General features: G+C 62.2%; 2 protein-coding genes across 4 annotated transcripts in view; one reads left to right on the top strand and one right to left on the bottom strand.

Annotated features, from left to right (window-relative positions):
- The window catches only part of ZMAT5 (zinc finger matrin-type 5), a 24,670-nt gene extending 18,643 nt beyond the window's left edge, over positions 1-6,027 (top strand). For all 3 annotated transcript variants that reach the window (XM_004461766.5, XM_004461767.5, XM_012526466.3), the window contains exons 4-6: positions 695-775; positions 2,002-2,113; positions 5,657-6,027. In XM_004461766.5, coding sequence (XP_004461823.1) covers positions 695-775; positions 2,002-2,113; positions 5,657-5,786 — 323 coding nt within the window. In that variant the 3' untranslated portion in view covers positions 5,787-6,027. The remainder of the gene's footprint in view (positions 1-694; positions 776-2,001; positions 2,114-5,656) is intronic.
- On the bottom strand, positions 5,029-16,101 carry CABP7 (calcium binding protein 7). The gene is made up of 5 exons (XM_058281619.2): positions 15,961-16,101; positions 8,900-9,043; positions 8,034-8,146; positions 7,579-7,732; positions 5,029-7,356 (listed from the first exon to the last, which is right to left on the bottom strand). The coding sequence occupies exons 1-5, from the start codon at positions 16,067-16,069 to the stop codon at positions 7,229-7,231; spliced, it is 648 nt and encodes a 215-aa protein (XP_058137602.1). The 5' UTR covers positions 16,070-16,101; the 3' UTR covers positions 5,029-7,228.

Genomic DNA, 16,101 nt, shown 5'->3' with positions numbered 1-16,101 from the left:
ACGATGGTTAACGTGGTTTGTAAGGGAGCTCAGCGTCGAGGGGAGGTACTGCTGTTGAGCGAGGGAAGCTGGATGAACAGCCACCTCTACTCAGGAGCCGGGGCTGCCCCTCGAATGGGCACCGGGCCTGCAGATCAGGGGCATCCCCCAGGCGCTGCCTTTGTGTGAATATGCCACTGGTGGGTTATACTGGCTGAGGACACCCAATCTCTAGTTCTTCTGGGACTCAGTTCTTTTAAGGTTTGTGAGCCTACCCTGGACTTCGGGATCTCCTTGGAGAAGTAGCCACGGAAGCTTTTCTGGGGAGCAGTCCAGCTGCTTGCACAAGCCCAGTGGAGGAGGCAGGGGGGACAGCAGGTGGGGGGGCACACAGCATGTGTAGTGGCCTGGAGTGAGGAAGGGCGCATGGCCCTTTTGGGGACCCACACGGTCCACTGAGGCAGGGGGTGATGAGCGAAGCCTGCAGAGGCTTGTGCGGCCCCATCATGAAAGGCTCCAGTCAGGTGTGAGCCCACATTCACATGGCAGGGCATGTGGGTCAGAAGGATGACTGTGGCTATGGGGGGGGGGGGCTGCTACTCTTTAGGCCCTCAAGTCCTGCCCCTCAGTCTCTGGAGACGCTTCGTCAGGGTGCTTCTTAGCCCACTGCGAGGGGCCCTCCCGAGTGGCAAGTAACTCTGTCTTCCCGTTGCAGGTCAGTGTGACTTTGGTTCCAACTGCAGATTTTCCCACATGTCAGAGCGGGACCTACAGGAGCTCAGTATCCAGGTGGAGGGTGCGTCTTGGTGGGGACCTCAGTTGGGCAGTGTGGGGTGCGGGGCAGGAGGGGCAGGATCTGGGACTGGGAAGCTGCCAGGGCCTCTCTATTTTTTCTCTTGTGGTCACCATGTCAGGGAGGCCGAGGGCTGCCCAACGTGATGGGGAGCCCAGAGCCCCCAGTCTGGGCTGGACGTGGGGAAGAAGAAGCAGGGGGTTCGTGTTCTGGCCAGCCTGGCCTTTTCGTCCTTGTCCCCTGGTGGTGTGGCTGCAGGCCTGGCACAAGCACAGTCTTTCCAGGAGCTTTCCCAGGGTGGAAGGAAGGCCCCATGGACCAGCCAGCACAGTCTGGCAGCAGCAGAACCTCCAGATCTTCACCAGCTGCTGGCTCTTGGGGATCGGTTGGCCCGTGTCAGAGAGAGCCCAGGCCAGTGTGTCTGGAACTGGAGACAATACCCGGTGGAGACATGGGTTGAGGGTCTGAGGCAGCCAGGGGCAGAGGTGTGGCCCCTGCTGGCAGCTCGAGACAGTCCTGCTCCTGCCCTAATCCCCATGACCTTGGCAAGTGGCTTAACCTCTTGCAGGCACTGTCCTGACCTGTCAAACGTGACTCCTTGTGGAGATGAAGTGAGATGATGTGCGTGCAGGTTACCCAGGGCCTGCACATTTAGCGCTGTTCCCTGCCTGTGGTTGTCTGCCCCTGGCCCAAGGCCCCAACCCAAGACCGCTCCAAGATTGAGACCCCATCACGCTCTCACAGCCAGCTTGTGAGAAATCCATTTGTTGTTTGGTTTTAATTCAATAAATATAAGTTTCTATAGGACCTTTTATGAAAAGAAACATCAGGAAAACTGAAGCTCATGACCCTGTCCAGTGTCAGAGACCTGGCACATGGCAGGGCCAAGACCCTGCTTTGCCTGGTTCTACAGCCCAGGCTACCTCCCTGCACCGCGTCTGAGTGCCAGGCTCTCTGTGCGCATTAAACTACTTTGAACCCCCAAAAGTTTGGCAGACAGCCACTGTTGTCTCCATTTTATGGAGAAGCAGAGAGAGCCCAGAGGGGTGGGACTCAGCCTCACAAATGGCCTGGGGAGGTGGTGGCAGAATGGGGACAAGCCAGCAGCTCTGCCCTTAGGAGTGTCCCAGGGCTTCCCCGGGGCCAGCCAACCCCTGCTTTGCGGGAGGGTGGGCTCCAGGCTGGCATGAGTGTGCCCTGACTTGCCTCGGTCTCCCTCTCCTCCACAGAGGAGAGGCGGGCCAAGGAGTGGCCACTAGACGCTGTGGAGCTCCCCGATGTTCGTCTGGAGAACTGGCTGGAGAAGAGAACCAAGCGGCTGAGCTCAGCCCCCAGCAGCAGGTACTGAGCCCAGGGGCCCCCTCCTCCCTTGCCCTCCGGGAGGGAGGCCCCAACCAGCCTGTCCTGCTCTGAGGCTGGTGAGCAGGCCCCTCCAAGGGCTCCCCACAGGGCCACGTCCAGAGCTGAGCGCACCTCGACGGTGCCTGCCCCCGGGCCTCGGCCCACCCCTTAGCTGTTCATTCCCTTACTGGAGCCTGTGTGGACTGTGGAGGGGGGACGAGAGCAGATGTGACCTTTCATCACCGAATCCGTTCCAAGAGGGGGGAGCCTAGGCCATTGGCCGCTGAGCCCCCGAGAGCCAGTCACTGTGCACCTGCTCCCTCACTTGCTCTGCCCTCCAGGGCCCTGCAGGTAGGCATGGTTACCTGGCCGTGCAGAAAGGGAAACTGAGGCTCACAGGAGGGCTGTGACTTGCCCAAGGGCACACAGCTCTGAGACTGGGATGGCACAGGAGTGTGATGACGAGGCCACGCCCCCTGAGGAAGAGGCCTGGGGGTGGCAGGAGGTGGAGTCAAGCCCCTGGGCTGCCACGGAGCTCCCCTGCTCCCACTCTTCTCCACGGCTGGTGGCGTGTCCTAGCCCAGCCTGAGCCAGGCCTGTGGAAAGGCCTCTGCTGGGCTGGTGCCCTCTCTGCCGTCCACCCCCTGGTTCTCCTGGACAACACAGTCTCCCACCCTGTCCCTCTTCCCCTTCAGTTCAGACCACAGGGGCCCATGCTAGCTGCTAAAACAAAGCCTCGCCAAGCCCTGCCCTGCTCAAACCCTTTCTATGCTCCAAAACCCTTTCTATGCTCCAAAACCTCAGGCACGTAGCCAGACAACCCCTGCAGGCCAGCTCGCAGGCTTGGGGGTCCCCCGCCACCTCCCTGGCCCCGAGGGCGTCTCCCCACCTGGCTTCTGTGTCAGTAATACTGGAGCTTAGCAGCGACTTAGACACAGTGGCCCCTTCTGAGTTGGGCGAGCCTTTGTGCGTGCTCTTGCTCTGCCTGGAGTTGCCTCCCCACGTCATCCCCCAAGATCTGGCTATGATATCACCCTCTCCAGAAAGGGCCCCCACAGCCCCTCGTCATGGCCTGGCCCCTCACCAACTCCTGAGAGGTAGGCCCAGGCCCGGCATGTGCCCAGGACACTCTGGCTGCGTGAATGAGCATTTAGGGGAGCCGGGCCCCCAGCCCAGAGGACTGTCACCTGGGAGCTTGGGCAATGGGTCCCCCAAGGCACAGAGCACAGATGCCTGCCCAGCCCACCCCACCCCGGCGCCTCCCCAACCTGCGGGCCCCCACGGCAGAGCAGAGCCTCCAAGTCGAGCCAACCCTCCTTGTCATTGTGGGGAAATGGAGGCTGCATGAGGCCCCAGCCTGGTGGCCTCGCACTCGCCCCCTCCCCAGAAGACTGACCGTGAGCATCTGCCAAGTGCAGACAGGGAAGGGAGAGGCCAGCCCCAGGCATGCAGACTACTCCCCAGCGAGGCCAGGGCCTGCCCCTGCTCCTGTTGTTGGCTCTTCAGATTGAGCCTTTATCCCTCTTAATCTCCCCCTTTGCACCCTGCTGTGGCCAGCACCACTGTTCCTGCCTCCCAGAGACTCCTGTCTCCTGCTTAGGGCCATAGTTAGGGACACGCGAGGGAGCTGCTCTCATCCTGGTGTGAGGGGAAAACTGAGGCCCCAAGAGAAGCCACGAGCCCCCAGTATCCTGGATGCTCTGTGCTATGGCCAGAGGGTGCGGCTCACAGGTGTCTGGGGCCCAGGCCACACGCAGGTGTCTGTGGGCGCACCCAGGGGGTCCTCCTCCTGTCAAGAGGCACTGGCTTAAGCCCCGGTCCCCGAAGCTGGGTCCCTTCCACCCAGGAATCTTCCTGCTTTCTTAAGGAAGGGCCTGCGCCTCCGCAGAAGGGGCTCCTCAGGATCACCCATCCCTGGGGGAGACCCACTGTCAGCCCTAACCCCGCGGGGAGCCCGGGCTTGGCTGCAGCTGGGGCCTTCCGTTTCAGGAGTCAAGGAGCTCCCCCACTCCCACTCTTCTCCGCGGCTGGTGGCGTTTATGAAATCTCCAGTCCCATAAATCACGCTGAGAGCTGCTTTCTGTGCTTTCCAATAGCAGCAAGCCGCTGAGCAGGGGATTTCCCTGTCCTCTCCCAAAAGGAGGCCCCGGAGGCTGTGCCCGGGGCTGCCCGACACCCACGCCACCGGACAGCAGGCCAGGCCCAGGGAGGGCAGGCTGGGTCGATGCAGTGAGGCCAGCACCGGGGTCCCCTGACCTCAGCCCCCCACCTCCACTGTGGAGGCTGGAAGCCTGTCTGAAGCTCCCCCAGAGGACTGGGGGGCAGCTGGGCCTGGGAGCAGAGGGAGTGTGTGTGTGTGTAGGGGGAACGACTCCCAGCCTCCCCCACTCCCAGGTCACTGAGCAGGTGACCAACTCCTTGCTCTGCAGTCACCTCATCTATAAAATGGGGTTCTCTAGGCCATGGTGACTGGCCCAGAGTGGCACCTGGCCAGTAAGAGCCCCAGCATTGTTGTCGGTCACTCCGCCAGCATTCACTGGGTGGCCTCCCTGTGCCAGACCCAGCTCTGGGCACTCCACCCGCAGGTCCCCGCCCTCTGGAAGCTCCAGTCCAGTAAACAGAGATAGGCGAGCTTCCTGGTGAGTGGGACTCAAGGTTCAAAGTGCTTTGTGGCCTTCAAGGGGCCCCCACGGCCCTGGGGAACAACCTGGGGCTGACGTGGCCTGGCCTGGCTTGCCTCTGCCCCACTGGGCCTTGTTCGGCCCCCTTAGGACAGGCAGCCCCAGGCTGGGCACAGAGGACGCCTGACCAAGGGCTTCAAATGGCCGCTGAGGCCCCCAGGTTGCTGGCTGCGGGGAGGTGGACCTTACGTGGAAGGAGAGTGGCATGAGAAATGAGGCTTTTTTTAAAAAAAAGAATTTTAGACTTAATTTTTTTTTTTCTGATTCCAAAGGTTTGCATGCCTGTAAAACTTTTGAAAAGTATAAAGAAGTAGAAAAATCACCCATCATTGCACCACTCAGATAGAACCACTGTTAACATTTTGCTGTGTCTTCCAGGTTTTTTTTTTATGCATTTATATATGTTATATATCTTTAAACAAAAATAGTATCATGCTATATACATTATATTATAAGCTGTTTTTTCTCCCTACTCACAAAGTACGTCATGACATTTGTCCTTGTCAGTGCATATAACTCTGCCATAATTTTTCTGCAGGCTGCATAGCATTCTCTGCTGTGGACGTGCATAATGTATTTAATCAATCCCCCACAGGTGGACTCTTAGGTTATTTCCATATTTCTTGTGGCCATTCTTGTAGGTGAATCTCTGACCACACCCCTAGCTCTTTCCTTGAGCCGTTCCTCCAGGTGAGGTTGCTGGCTCAAAGGCTCTGCATGTTTGCAAGCCTCTGCCTTCCTGAAAAGTCGTGTAGGCAGCTGAACCTCCTATAGCCATGGCAGGAAGGGGGTGAGCTGGGCGGGGGGAGGGTTGCTGGGCCCAGGCTGTACCCCACTAATTCTCTTCTCTGTCCTTCTCTAGGGCTGAACCCGTCAGAGCTACCGTATTCCAGTACCCTGTGGGCTGGCCTCCCATCCAGGAGCTGCCCCCATCCCTGCGGGCACCCCCACCCGAGGGGTGGCCCCTGCAGCCCAGTGCCCAGTGGGGCTGAGCCCTTCACCCTGCCCAGCCCCCCTGGTCAGCTACCTCATCGGTCACAGTGAAGACAAGGCTCGTCCTGAGGTCATGCCCTGAGGAGCCTCAGAAACCGTTGGCCTTGGATTAGCCTCACTGAGGCCCGGGGACCCCACCCGACTCTGAGCTCTGCCCTCCCTTCTTTATGGGACGCCTTGAGAAGATATGCGAGAAGCACTCCATGAACTGGGGATTCATAAAGTCTGTCGGCACCTGTGGCTCTGGCTGCGCTTCCGCCTGCATACCCGCAGTCCCGCCCTCTGGCCCCAGGGCAGGGGCTGGCAAGGGGGGATGATGAGATCCTCTCCAGGCCAGTCCCCGCTTGCCACCCTTCTCCCTCCGGGGCTGGCAGAGGCCAGGCTCGGCACAGAAGTGACTCCAGGTCCGGGGAGGGGTGCTCCAGGGCTGCACCTGCTGCCCAGGCCCCGGCAGAATTAGGGTCCCCACCCCTGCCAGACTTGGCTTGGTGCCCACACATGTGGGACAGCACAACTGGGGCAGGAACATGAGCTGGACCTTCGGTATGGAGGGCACCGACAAATGGGGGGGACCCAGGAGGATAAGCCCTGGGCTGGGAAGCCTGTGCAAGCTTCCTGGGGGTGGCACGGGGGCCCTCCCAAGGTTTTGGCCCTGGAGGAGCCGGCTGGCTGATGGGCAGATCCCACAGGCCTCGCAGGCCCCAGCTCTGCTTCAGTCCTCAACTGCACTGCAGTTCTAGGTCTTGTGCCGGGGGTGGGGGGAGACGCAGCCCTCCGGTCGGTGGGCCACCTTGGATGTCCCATCCTTCATGATCTCCTGCCCTTCCTAAAAGTCCCTGTTGAAGAGGGAGCTGGGGCCAAAGCTCGGGCTCCTCATCTGTGAAATGGGCTGCCTCTGGCCCCAGCCTGCGCCAGGGAGAGGAAGGCGAGCTCGGGTCTAAGGAAGGTCAGAGGAAGGGCCCAGCAGGAGGCCAGGAGACCTCGGCCTCACACCCCCCTTCAGGAGGAGGTTTCCTGCCCCCACCTCCTCCGCCCTGCCCACAGCCCTGGGAAACCCTCAGGGATTGGGGTCGTGGCTGTGTGGCCCCAGGTAGGGTCTCCTCCCCCACTGAGGGACCACTGCGGTGACTGGGCCCTGGAGGCTCCTGTACAAATTCTCCCCTCATTTCCCGGGAGCCCAGCAGGAAGTGAGCGGGGGCAGGGGCGGGGTGGGGTGCAGGCAGGGCTGGGGCTGGGCGCCGCCCTCGGAGCTGCCCTCCACAGCCAGGCCATGGGCCCCCGCAAGGCCCGGCGGCAGGTGGTCACCAGGCGTCCGGGCCCCGAGTCCACACTGACGGAAGCCCAGGGAGCAGCTGGAGGTGATGGGGCTGCAGGCGGTGGGGGGTGGGGGCCGCGCCCTGTGCACCCCGACACGCGCCGGACGGGCACCCCCAGGCGGCGCCTATTTCATGCCGCTGCGCAGCACCTGGTTGGCCGCGATGAGCATGACGCTGATGATGAAGGCGATGGCGAAGGCGCAGATGAGACTCTTGCGCACGCACGTCTGGCGGATCTGCTGGTTGGAGCAGGCTGTGGCCGCCCGGGAGCACCAGGGAGCAGGAAAGACAGGGGACAGCAAACCGATATACTTGAGAGCCACCTGCGCTCTGCAGGACCCAGGGGGGACACATACCTTGGGGTGCACGAGGACCTCAAGACTCAGGGCAGGCAAAGCCCAGTTCCCTCCCTATTCGGGCAGTTGAGCTCCCCCACCCCGTCTACCGCTGTGGGGCTCCAGGGCCAGTCACTCACTCTCCACGTCCACGGGGCACTCCTCGGCCGTGCCCAGGTGGCTCTCCTCCTCCGTCATGATGATGTTCTCGATGTCCTTCATGGACAGGTGCTCGCAGAAGGTGTCATAGAGCAGCCGCTTCAGCTCATCCACCGTGAGCTTCTGCATGTCGCACTTGGGTGAAGGGAGACACGGTGCTCTGGCCAGGGCAACAGCTCCAGACCCCACCCAGACACCCAAAACCATACAACCCCAGATTCTGGGGGTCTGGGACCCATTTGTTCCATTCCCCTTGAGAGTCCTCGGCCACCACAGCTTCCACCAGGGAGCTTTTTGGCCTTCTGGGAGACAAGATGTCCAGGGGACAGAGGCCAGAAGTGGTCAACCCTCCTTACAGTATGGGCTTAGCCATTTGCTGGCCCCAGTACAGCCCTCCACAGAGCTCAGCCCTGGGTCTGAGCCAGCCAGGGCATACCTTCCAGAAGACGGTGTCAAAGTCAGTGCCGTGGAACTTCTCTGGGATCCCAGAGGTGGAGAGCTTGGGTCCCAGGAGGGTCACAAACTCCTCAAAGTCCACTTGGCCATCACCTAGAGTGGGCACAGGGTGATGGGCAGGCCAGGCCACATCCAGGCCTGGGCAGACAGCCCCCGGTCTCGAGTTGCTCACATGGAGTCCTGGCCACCCCGGGCCCACGTGGGACCTCGGGCAGGTCCCGTCCTTTCCTGAGTCTTGAGTCAACAATTTCCAGATCAACTGACACGTGCCAGGTGCTGGGCTGACCCTGAAGACACCAAGTGGGATGAGGCCCCACCTGGGAGGGAAGAGGTGGAGCCGCCCGTGGGCCCTGAAAGGGGCTGGCACATTTCACCCACAACCGTCCAGGGCTTCCCAGCACCTTGCTGCTGTCCCAGGGTGGGTGTGGGGCCTGAAGCTTCCCCATGACACAGGGAACGATTCTTGGGCCAAGACAACCTGACCAGGTGGGGGAAAGGAGAAGAAGCTTAAGAAAATGCCAGGTGGCAAATACAAGTAATGATTTTTTCCCCCTCACTTGGAGTAGTGGGAATTGGGGTATTACTATCGTCTTTCTACTTTCCTGTACTTTTAAAGTTCTCAGGATAGAGTGTGAGAGGGGAAGTGCGTTCGACCCCTGGGTGTGGCTGGGGCAGAAATGGGGTCAGTACTGGCTGAGACACACACTGGGCTCTGGGGTGGCCCAGAGCAGGGAAAGCAAAAGGCCCAGAGCAGGCACAGCCAGCAGGAGACGCTGACGCCCAGAGGCTCAGGTCCCAGGTGTCAGGTGAGGAAACTGAGGCAGGGGAGGTGCTGGCCTGGCTCACCATCCATGTCCAGCCGCTGGATGATGACCTCCAGCTCCACCTCGTTGGGCATGTAGCCCAGGGAGCGCATGGCCGTGCCCAGCTCCTGCTTGGAGATGAAACCATTGCCGTCGCGGTCAAACACCTTGAAGGCCTCGCGGATCTCTGTGGGGGGAGCAGAGTAGGCTGGGACTTCATGCTGGTCCCGACACCCCTTTCCCGGACCCCCAGGATCCCCAAGCCCACAACCTGAGCACAGCACTGAGACTCCAGCCCCGAGCCTGCTGTTCTGGGCAAAGGATGACTGTGGGCAGCCCGAGTCCAGCCTCGGTGCCTCATTCCAGAACCTCAGGAGTGCCCCAGCCCGCCGCACTGACCGGCCTGCCCTGCTCACAGCACCCCCGTGGGGCGGGCACCATGAGTCCCACGGGGCAGGCGCGGACATGCAGCTTGCCCGGCTTGGACCACCAGGGTCGCCTCCATCCTGGCAGTTCCCCCCCAGCGCTCCCCCCTCGTTCCCACCCCACTGCGCTTCCTCAGCTCGTTAGCACCAGCCAACGCTCGTTAATGGCGGCCACGTGAGGCAGCAGCCGCTTCAGGCTAACGGGCTGGCAGCCTGGCAGAGGCTGCCTCCCGGAGCCCATGGTTTGGGGGAACCTGGAGGCAACTGGTGGGGTCCCACCAGGCTCAGACTGCCTCAGAGGTGGGGAGTCGCTCCCAGTTGTACAGAGGGGAAACTGAGGCGACTCAGGGGTGGGGAGCAGTGCAGTGGGCCAGGAGCCTGGGTGGAACAAGCAACCTAATGCCCACCTCGATCTTACCCACAGTAAAAGGGGCAGCATTGGCGTGGGGGCGACGAGGGTTTTATTTACCAAGGGTGCAGGGAACTGTGGGGAATGGCTAACCTCTCACCTCTGACCTTTGCTCTACCTCTGATTCTCCATCTGCTGACATTTAATGATTACTCAGCCCCAGCAGGGTCCTGAAAAGCATTTTCCTTCCCAGGGGTGCCACCGCACCCTTCCCAGCAGAAAGTGGTGCCGGCGAGGGGCCTGGCCGAGGCCTCCACTCAGAGCCTCTGGAAGCCCAAATCCCAGTTCACCCACAGCCCCTCTGCTCCTGTCCCCAGGGGCCCCCTGGCTCACTTGTCAGCCTCCTGGCCTTTGGCTAAGCTCTTTTCCTTGCTGGGATTTCAGCAGACAGGGGCAAACTCACACCTGTGTACTTGGAAGGACACACAGATGCAACGTCCCTTGCTGCAGATGGGGAGACTGAGGCCCAGAGAGACTGCGTGGCTGGCCCAGGGTCACCATGGGGTCAGAACTGTCCCTGGTGGGGAGGGAGTTACACTGGCGTTAGGGGTCCGGGGACTGCTGAAACTGCTTGTCGGATCCTGTGCATCGGGGCCATTCCCTGGTCTCAGGGGTTGGGGTAGTCCAGCCCATCCCACAGACCAGGGACCACAGCCCAGAGAGGGTGGCCACAGGCCCCAGGCCACAAAGAGCGGAGGCCACGGCCCCTCATCAGGCTCTTGCCACCCGGTGTCCACGTCCAGGGCCTGGAGCTCAGCATAAGTGACGTGCAGGCCAAGATAGGATGCTGCATTGGAGCTGCCCAGACCCACTGACTCTGAACCTTACCCCTCCGCCCCGTTCCCACCACAGGCGAGGCCTCAGAATCTGCTTTCCTGTGCACTGGCCTCAGGGCCAGGGCTGCGTCTGGGCTGGGAGACCTGAGCCAGCCAGGCGTGTCTGCAAACCCCGCACTCTGGAAATTCCAGGCCAACTCCCACCAAGAGCTTCCCTGAGCTTCCAAGGAGGTAGTGAGCTCATCGTCACCAGAAGTGTGTGAGCAGAGGCCTGGCACCAAGTCAGCCGAAGGGATCCAGGCATCTGGGAGTCTCTGGGCACACATGGAGGCACTGGCCACGCAACCCTGGTGTCCCCTCCATGTGGCTGGTGCTACTGCCCCTCCCACCCCCAGCCGCAGACCCTGACCACGGCCTGGACCAGTCACATTTGCTTTGCCCACTTTGGGTGCCTGAACCCCATCCTCACACCGACGACACTGGGGTCAGCTTGGACTTGTTTGTGGCCGTGTCCCTGTTAATTGGACGAGTGTCTACTCAAGCACAAACATTTGCTGAATGAATGATTACACGAATGGATGAATGAACGATTGGGAGACCCACTCGTCTGGAGCACACAGAAATAGCTGAGCAGAGTTCAAGTACCACTCTCTGTGCGTCCATCACTGAGCCCATTTACTTTTTTTTTTTTTTGAGGTACCAAGGCTGAGGATTGAATCCCGGACCTTGTATGTAGCAAGCCGGTGCTCAACCACTGAGCCACATCAGCACCCTCGGTTGTTTTTCTGTTCGTTCGCTTACTGTTTGTTTTTAGGAAGCACCAGGAACCGAACCCGAGACCTCCCAGGTGGGAAGCAGGCGCTCAACTGCTCGAGCCACATCTGTTCCCCTCTGCCCCATTTCCTCTTGGTTTACAAACACTCCCAGTAAGGACGTGCATTAGCTTTCCATCCCTGCTAACCCTGCAAGAAGCATGAGGGGAGGTTAAGGAGGCTGCTTGTTTCCTTGTCCTGCCCCCGAGGGCCCCACTCCCACCTATCCCATAGGCCACCCACAGGACAAGGAAACTGAGCTGAGGGTGGGGGGCGGGGACCATCTTCAGACACCAAGGCCAGGGACTGGATTTGGGAAATGGTACTCAGAGTCAGGCACCCAAAACTCTCCGGGTTTTCAGTTTCCTCCTCTGTAGAGGCCCATTTAGGGTGGGGTGGCAGCGGGAGCCGACCCTTTCCCCTGCCTCGAGCCAGGGTGCAAGCTGACAGGGGCCAGGTCTGGCTCCCAAACCTCAGTGCTTCTCCAGCGAGAGCTCCTGACCCGCTTCCCAGAGCTCCCGAGGCAAGGCTCTGGGCCGGAGGGGAAGCAGTGGAGGGCAGGAGAACCTCAGGGAATGTGGGCAGAGAACAGGGTCCAGGGCAGCCTGCGGGCCTCACGGCCACATCTCGGGCACACCCTGTGGCCCAAATCCACAGGACGCCCACTCCCCTTTCAAGCGTCCTGACAACCACCTCTCACAGCTCACGCCCCAAACAGCCTTGCTTCTGTGCCCTTGCCCAAGCTGGGAGTCCTGCCCCCATCGCCAGCTGACTCCCACCCACCCACGGAGGCCAAGTTCAAGTGGCACCTCCTCAGCCAGGGAGGGAGCGCTAAGTCACACTGACCCAAGGAGAGCAGCAAATCCCAGCTCTCCTCCATCCTGACTTGGTGACCTTGGGCTCACCTGTACAATGGGGCTGCTGGGACAAAAAAAAAAAAGAAAGAAAGAAAAGAAAGAAAAGAAAACAGGCCTGACTCAGAGCAGGATGCTGTAAATCAGAACGTCCCAGATGGCAGAGCCGGAAGGAGAGGGAGGACTGCGTGAACTCGGGACGCCAGGCCGTCCTCTTGGCGCTTGGGGCTGGAACCGGGATTCTGGCTCTGCTGCTCAGCAGCCGAGTGGCAGGGACAAGGCACTGCTGTCTCCAGGTCTCAGTTGCCTTGTCTGTGAAATGGGGACGTGGCTCTGCCCGTGGCCCAGGCCCGGCCTCTGGCAGGCATCGCGATCTCAGTGTAACGGTGCCATCAGCACATCACTGCTGCGCGCATTTCCCGGAAAGCCTCACTCCATCCCTGCCCCACAAAGAGGAGCCTGTCCCGTTCCTCCTTTGTAGGGGGTGGCTGTCCTGGCAGCAGACTGGCAGGGTCACTGGGTATCCAGGCCAAAGCCGTCCCCGCCTACCACATCCAGCCTGACACCCCCAAACCCCTACCCAACCAGAAAAGGGATACACTGGCTAGAGGGCACCCAGTGGGGGAGGGAAGCGTCTGCCCTCTGCAGCGGCTGCTGCTCTCCGTGGCGCTGGCCCCACGCCTCGCTCTGGCCTCACTGGCTGCTTGGCCTCCACAGAGGCAACCGCTGGGAGTGCAGGGAATGGGGGAAAGGGGCTCCCACCCTGTCACCCTGCCTGGAAGGCTCCTGTTTGGCCACTCTCAACCCAAGTTCCACGGTCAGACAGAGCAGGCCAAGTGCCCACCCGAGTCCTATCCTGGTAATGGCTGGCCCCCTGTCCATCTCTTTGTCCCCTCTCTCTGGCTGGCGGCCACCTCCACACCTGCAAATCCACTGGTGCCACTGGGACCGGCCTCACTGGAGGCCTGTCTCTGCTCCTGCAGCCCCAGGGGGCCTCGGCTGTGTGGGCATGCTGGGGGAGAGTGTGGCCCCGCCGTGGTGGGGGATGTGGAGGGAATCCACTCCCTCGTGGGGACAGACAGACCCCGGGCCAGCTCTGCCGGCCGTGTCCCTACCCTGACAACTGCCACCCACGGTTTCCAGGGCCACAGGTCCCCGCGTGCTTCCATCTGACCTTCAAGGCCCTTTCTGCCCAGCCTGCCCTTCCGTTCCCGCCTCCCACACACCCCACATCCCTGCCTCACGGGCCTTTACCGGTCTCTCCCCCTGCAGGCACCCCCTGCTCCTCCTCCTCCCCTGCTGCTGTCCCCAAGCCTTCACTATGTGCCAGGTTCCGTGCATCCTGTCACCAACTCTGGGAAGGGGCAATGCCGACCCCCTTTTACAGATGGAGAAACCGAGGCTCAGAGAGGCAAGTGATCGCCCAAGGTCATACCATGAGTTGAGGGTGCTGAGACTCGAACCCAGCGCTGCGTGGCTGGGAAGCCATCTTCATACCCCCATCCCCGCTCCCCACCTCCCTTCCTGGTTGTCCCTGCACTCGCTTGGGCGAGCCGCCCCCTGGATTTCTCTGCACACATATCGTCTGCACCCTTTCATTGCAAGCTGCCTCTTCTTGGCAAATATGGCCTGGCTCCACCACCTATGGGCGTCCTCCTACCAAAGGGCGTGGGGCTCCCCTGGGGCACAAGTCCTAAGGGGCCACTGGGGACGTGGAGGGGGCCGGTCCTCGGGGGGGGGGGGGGGGGAGACTGTGCCAGGGCTGGTTACTCTTTCCACCCAGCAGGACCACAGCAGGGGGCCTTGGGGCCTGCAGAGCCCCTGGGAAGAGGGCTTTCGGGGTGCCTGCAGCCAAGAAGGGAGGCGGGTCGTGGAGTTCTTCTTGCCCTCATCCGTCGTGGCCTGGGGGCCAGGATCTGGCCAGGCTGGGAGGCCAGCCAGACCCGTGTCTGCCTCCTGAACTCCACTGCCCTTCAGATGCCCCCTGCACCAGGGCCCCTCTGCCTCCCGGGCCTCAGGAGAAGGGACAAGACAGAAGCGGGGAGTGCGCTTGGGCTGGCTGGTGACTAACGCCACTGGGCCCCTGCCAGCATGTCCACCAGGCGGCTTCCTTGCCCCTGCACTGCCCGTCACCCCTGCATCCCAGACTTCTGGCAGCGTCTCCTCTTCCTCGGGGTCTGCAGCCCAGCTGGGGGTTGGGGAAGGAGGAATCCGGCAGGGCCTAGATCGGGGGTGCCAGGGTCATGGTGGGGGTGGCTGGGAGCAAGAGGAGGGAGCAAGATGGTATCTGCCCAGGGGACAAGGGGGCATAGGGCCATACTGTCCCCTGCCCAAGGCCCAAGGAGAGGGAAACTGGCAGGAGGTTTAGGGGTGGCCCAGGGTGGAAGGAGACAAAGGTGGGAAGAGACAGCCTATGCTCCATCCCCTGCCTTCTCCCCGCCGCCCGTCGTAGCCCCTCTTTTTCCCAGGACCTCACGGGGCCAGGCTTCAGTCCAGACAGGGCTTTGCGGGTGAGTGGCAAGGCCAGGTCAGGGGTACCAGCACCCGTCCACCTGTCCACCCGTCCTGTCTGCACCAGAGCCTTCTCCATGGCTCTCCAGGCATCCAGGGGTTCGTGAGGCGCAGGTGGCTCCCGGCCTGTGGTGCAGGAGAGAGAAGACTGCTTTCTCCCTCATCATCATCCCCCCCACTCACTGTGACTCCCCTAAGATCTGCGCCCAGCCCAGCTCAGGGACGAGTGAGGACCTTCCTCCACAGCATCCCCCCCGTGCCCTCACCATCATCCCAAGTTCTGTGCTGCTCCCCCCAAAACAGCCCTGATGAACCCCAAGATCTCAGAAGAGCCCCTGGACCCAAGGTAGCCAGAGGACATCGCAGCCCCTCCCCCAACAACAAAGCTGATCTCAGGGGGCCAAGGCTCCCATCAGCCCAGAGCCCCCCCCCACTCCACTCCATATGGGGGCCCTGGAAATATGGTGGTGAAGACGCCTGCGCACCCCACCCCCAGCCCAGCGTGTTAAGAGGTCCGCAGGCCCCAGGGGTCCCCTGCTTCCCAGGACACCTCTAGCCAGGGACCCCAGCCCTTGCTCTCTGGCTCCTAGCCGGCTGCCTGAGGCCCCCCACTCATCCGAGACGGGGAGGGCCTGGAGGAAGGGGTCTGGGTTCTGGCCTCTCTTCTTTTCCCTTCCAGGCTCCGCTATCGCGACCGAGCCGCCCAATCCGGCCACTTGTTGTCGCCACCGCCTCCCGGGCAGGCTCGCTGGCGCTCAGGGCTGGGGGTCCCCGCAGGGCTGCAGGAAGGGGGCTCTGGCCGCAGGAGGGGCGAAGGGGTGGCCCCGCAGCGGGCAAGAGCAAGCAGGGCAGTCGCCCTCTCCCCTTCCCCGGCTGCCCGAGCAGATTGGATTTTTAAAGCGACACGAGCGGAATGTCAATGCGAGCGCAGAGCCGCGGGCGGGCGCCGCGGAGGGGATCAGGATGCGGGTGCTCCGGCCGGGTCCGCGCGGGGGGCGTAGCTGCGACCCCCATCGCGGCCCGCCCGCGCTGCCGCACCGTCACCGCGAGCTGCGCGGCCCCGTGACCCTGCTGCGGGGCCCGGCAAGTTTCCGCAGCGCGGGGGGCACGCGGGCAGGGGTTCCACAGCCCCTCCGGCTCTCGCCCTACTCCGCGGCGCCCAGGGGTGCGGGCGGATCCCGCTCCACGCGCAGCCGCTCGCCGGAGCGCCCACCTGGCAGCCGGCACCTGAGGCCAGCCCCCCGCGCCCCTCTCCGCGCTCCACCTGGGCGCACAGGTAGGAGGGCCGGCGGGAGGGGGTCCCGGCGGGGCACTCACCCTCCAGCTCGTCCTCGGGGATGTCCACGGGGTGCTGCTCCGATAGCAGGTTGGGCACGGTGTAGATGCCCCGGTACATCAACGCCGCCGTCACCGGGTGGAACGGCATCTTGGAGGCTCCGCGCCCGCCCGCCCGCCGCA

This window comes from Dasypus novemcinctus, chromosome 19 (genome assembly GCF_030445035.2).
Source record: "Dasypus novemcinctus isolate mDasNov1 chromosome 19, mDasNov1.1.hap2, whole genome shotgun sequence".
Taxonomy (NCBI): Eukaryota; Metazoa; Chordata; class Mammalia; order Cingulata; family Dasypodidae; genus Dasypus; species Dasypus novemcinctus.
This window is presented reverse-complemented; position numbering and strand designations above follow the sequence as displayed.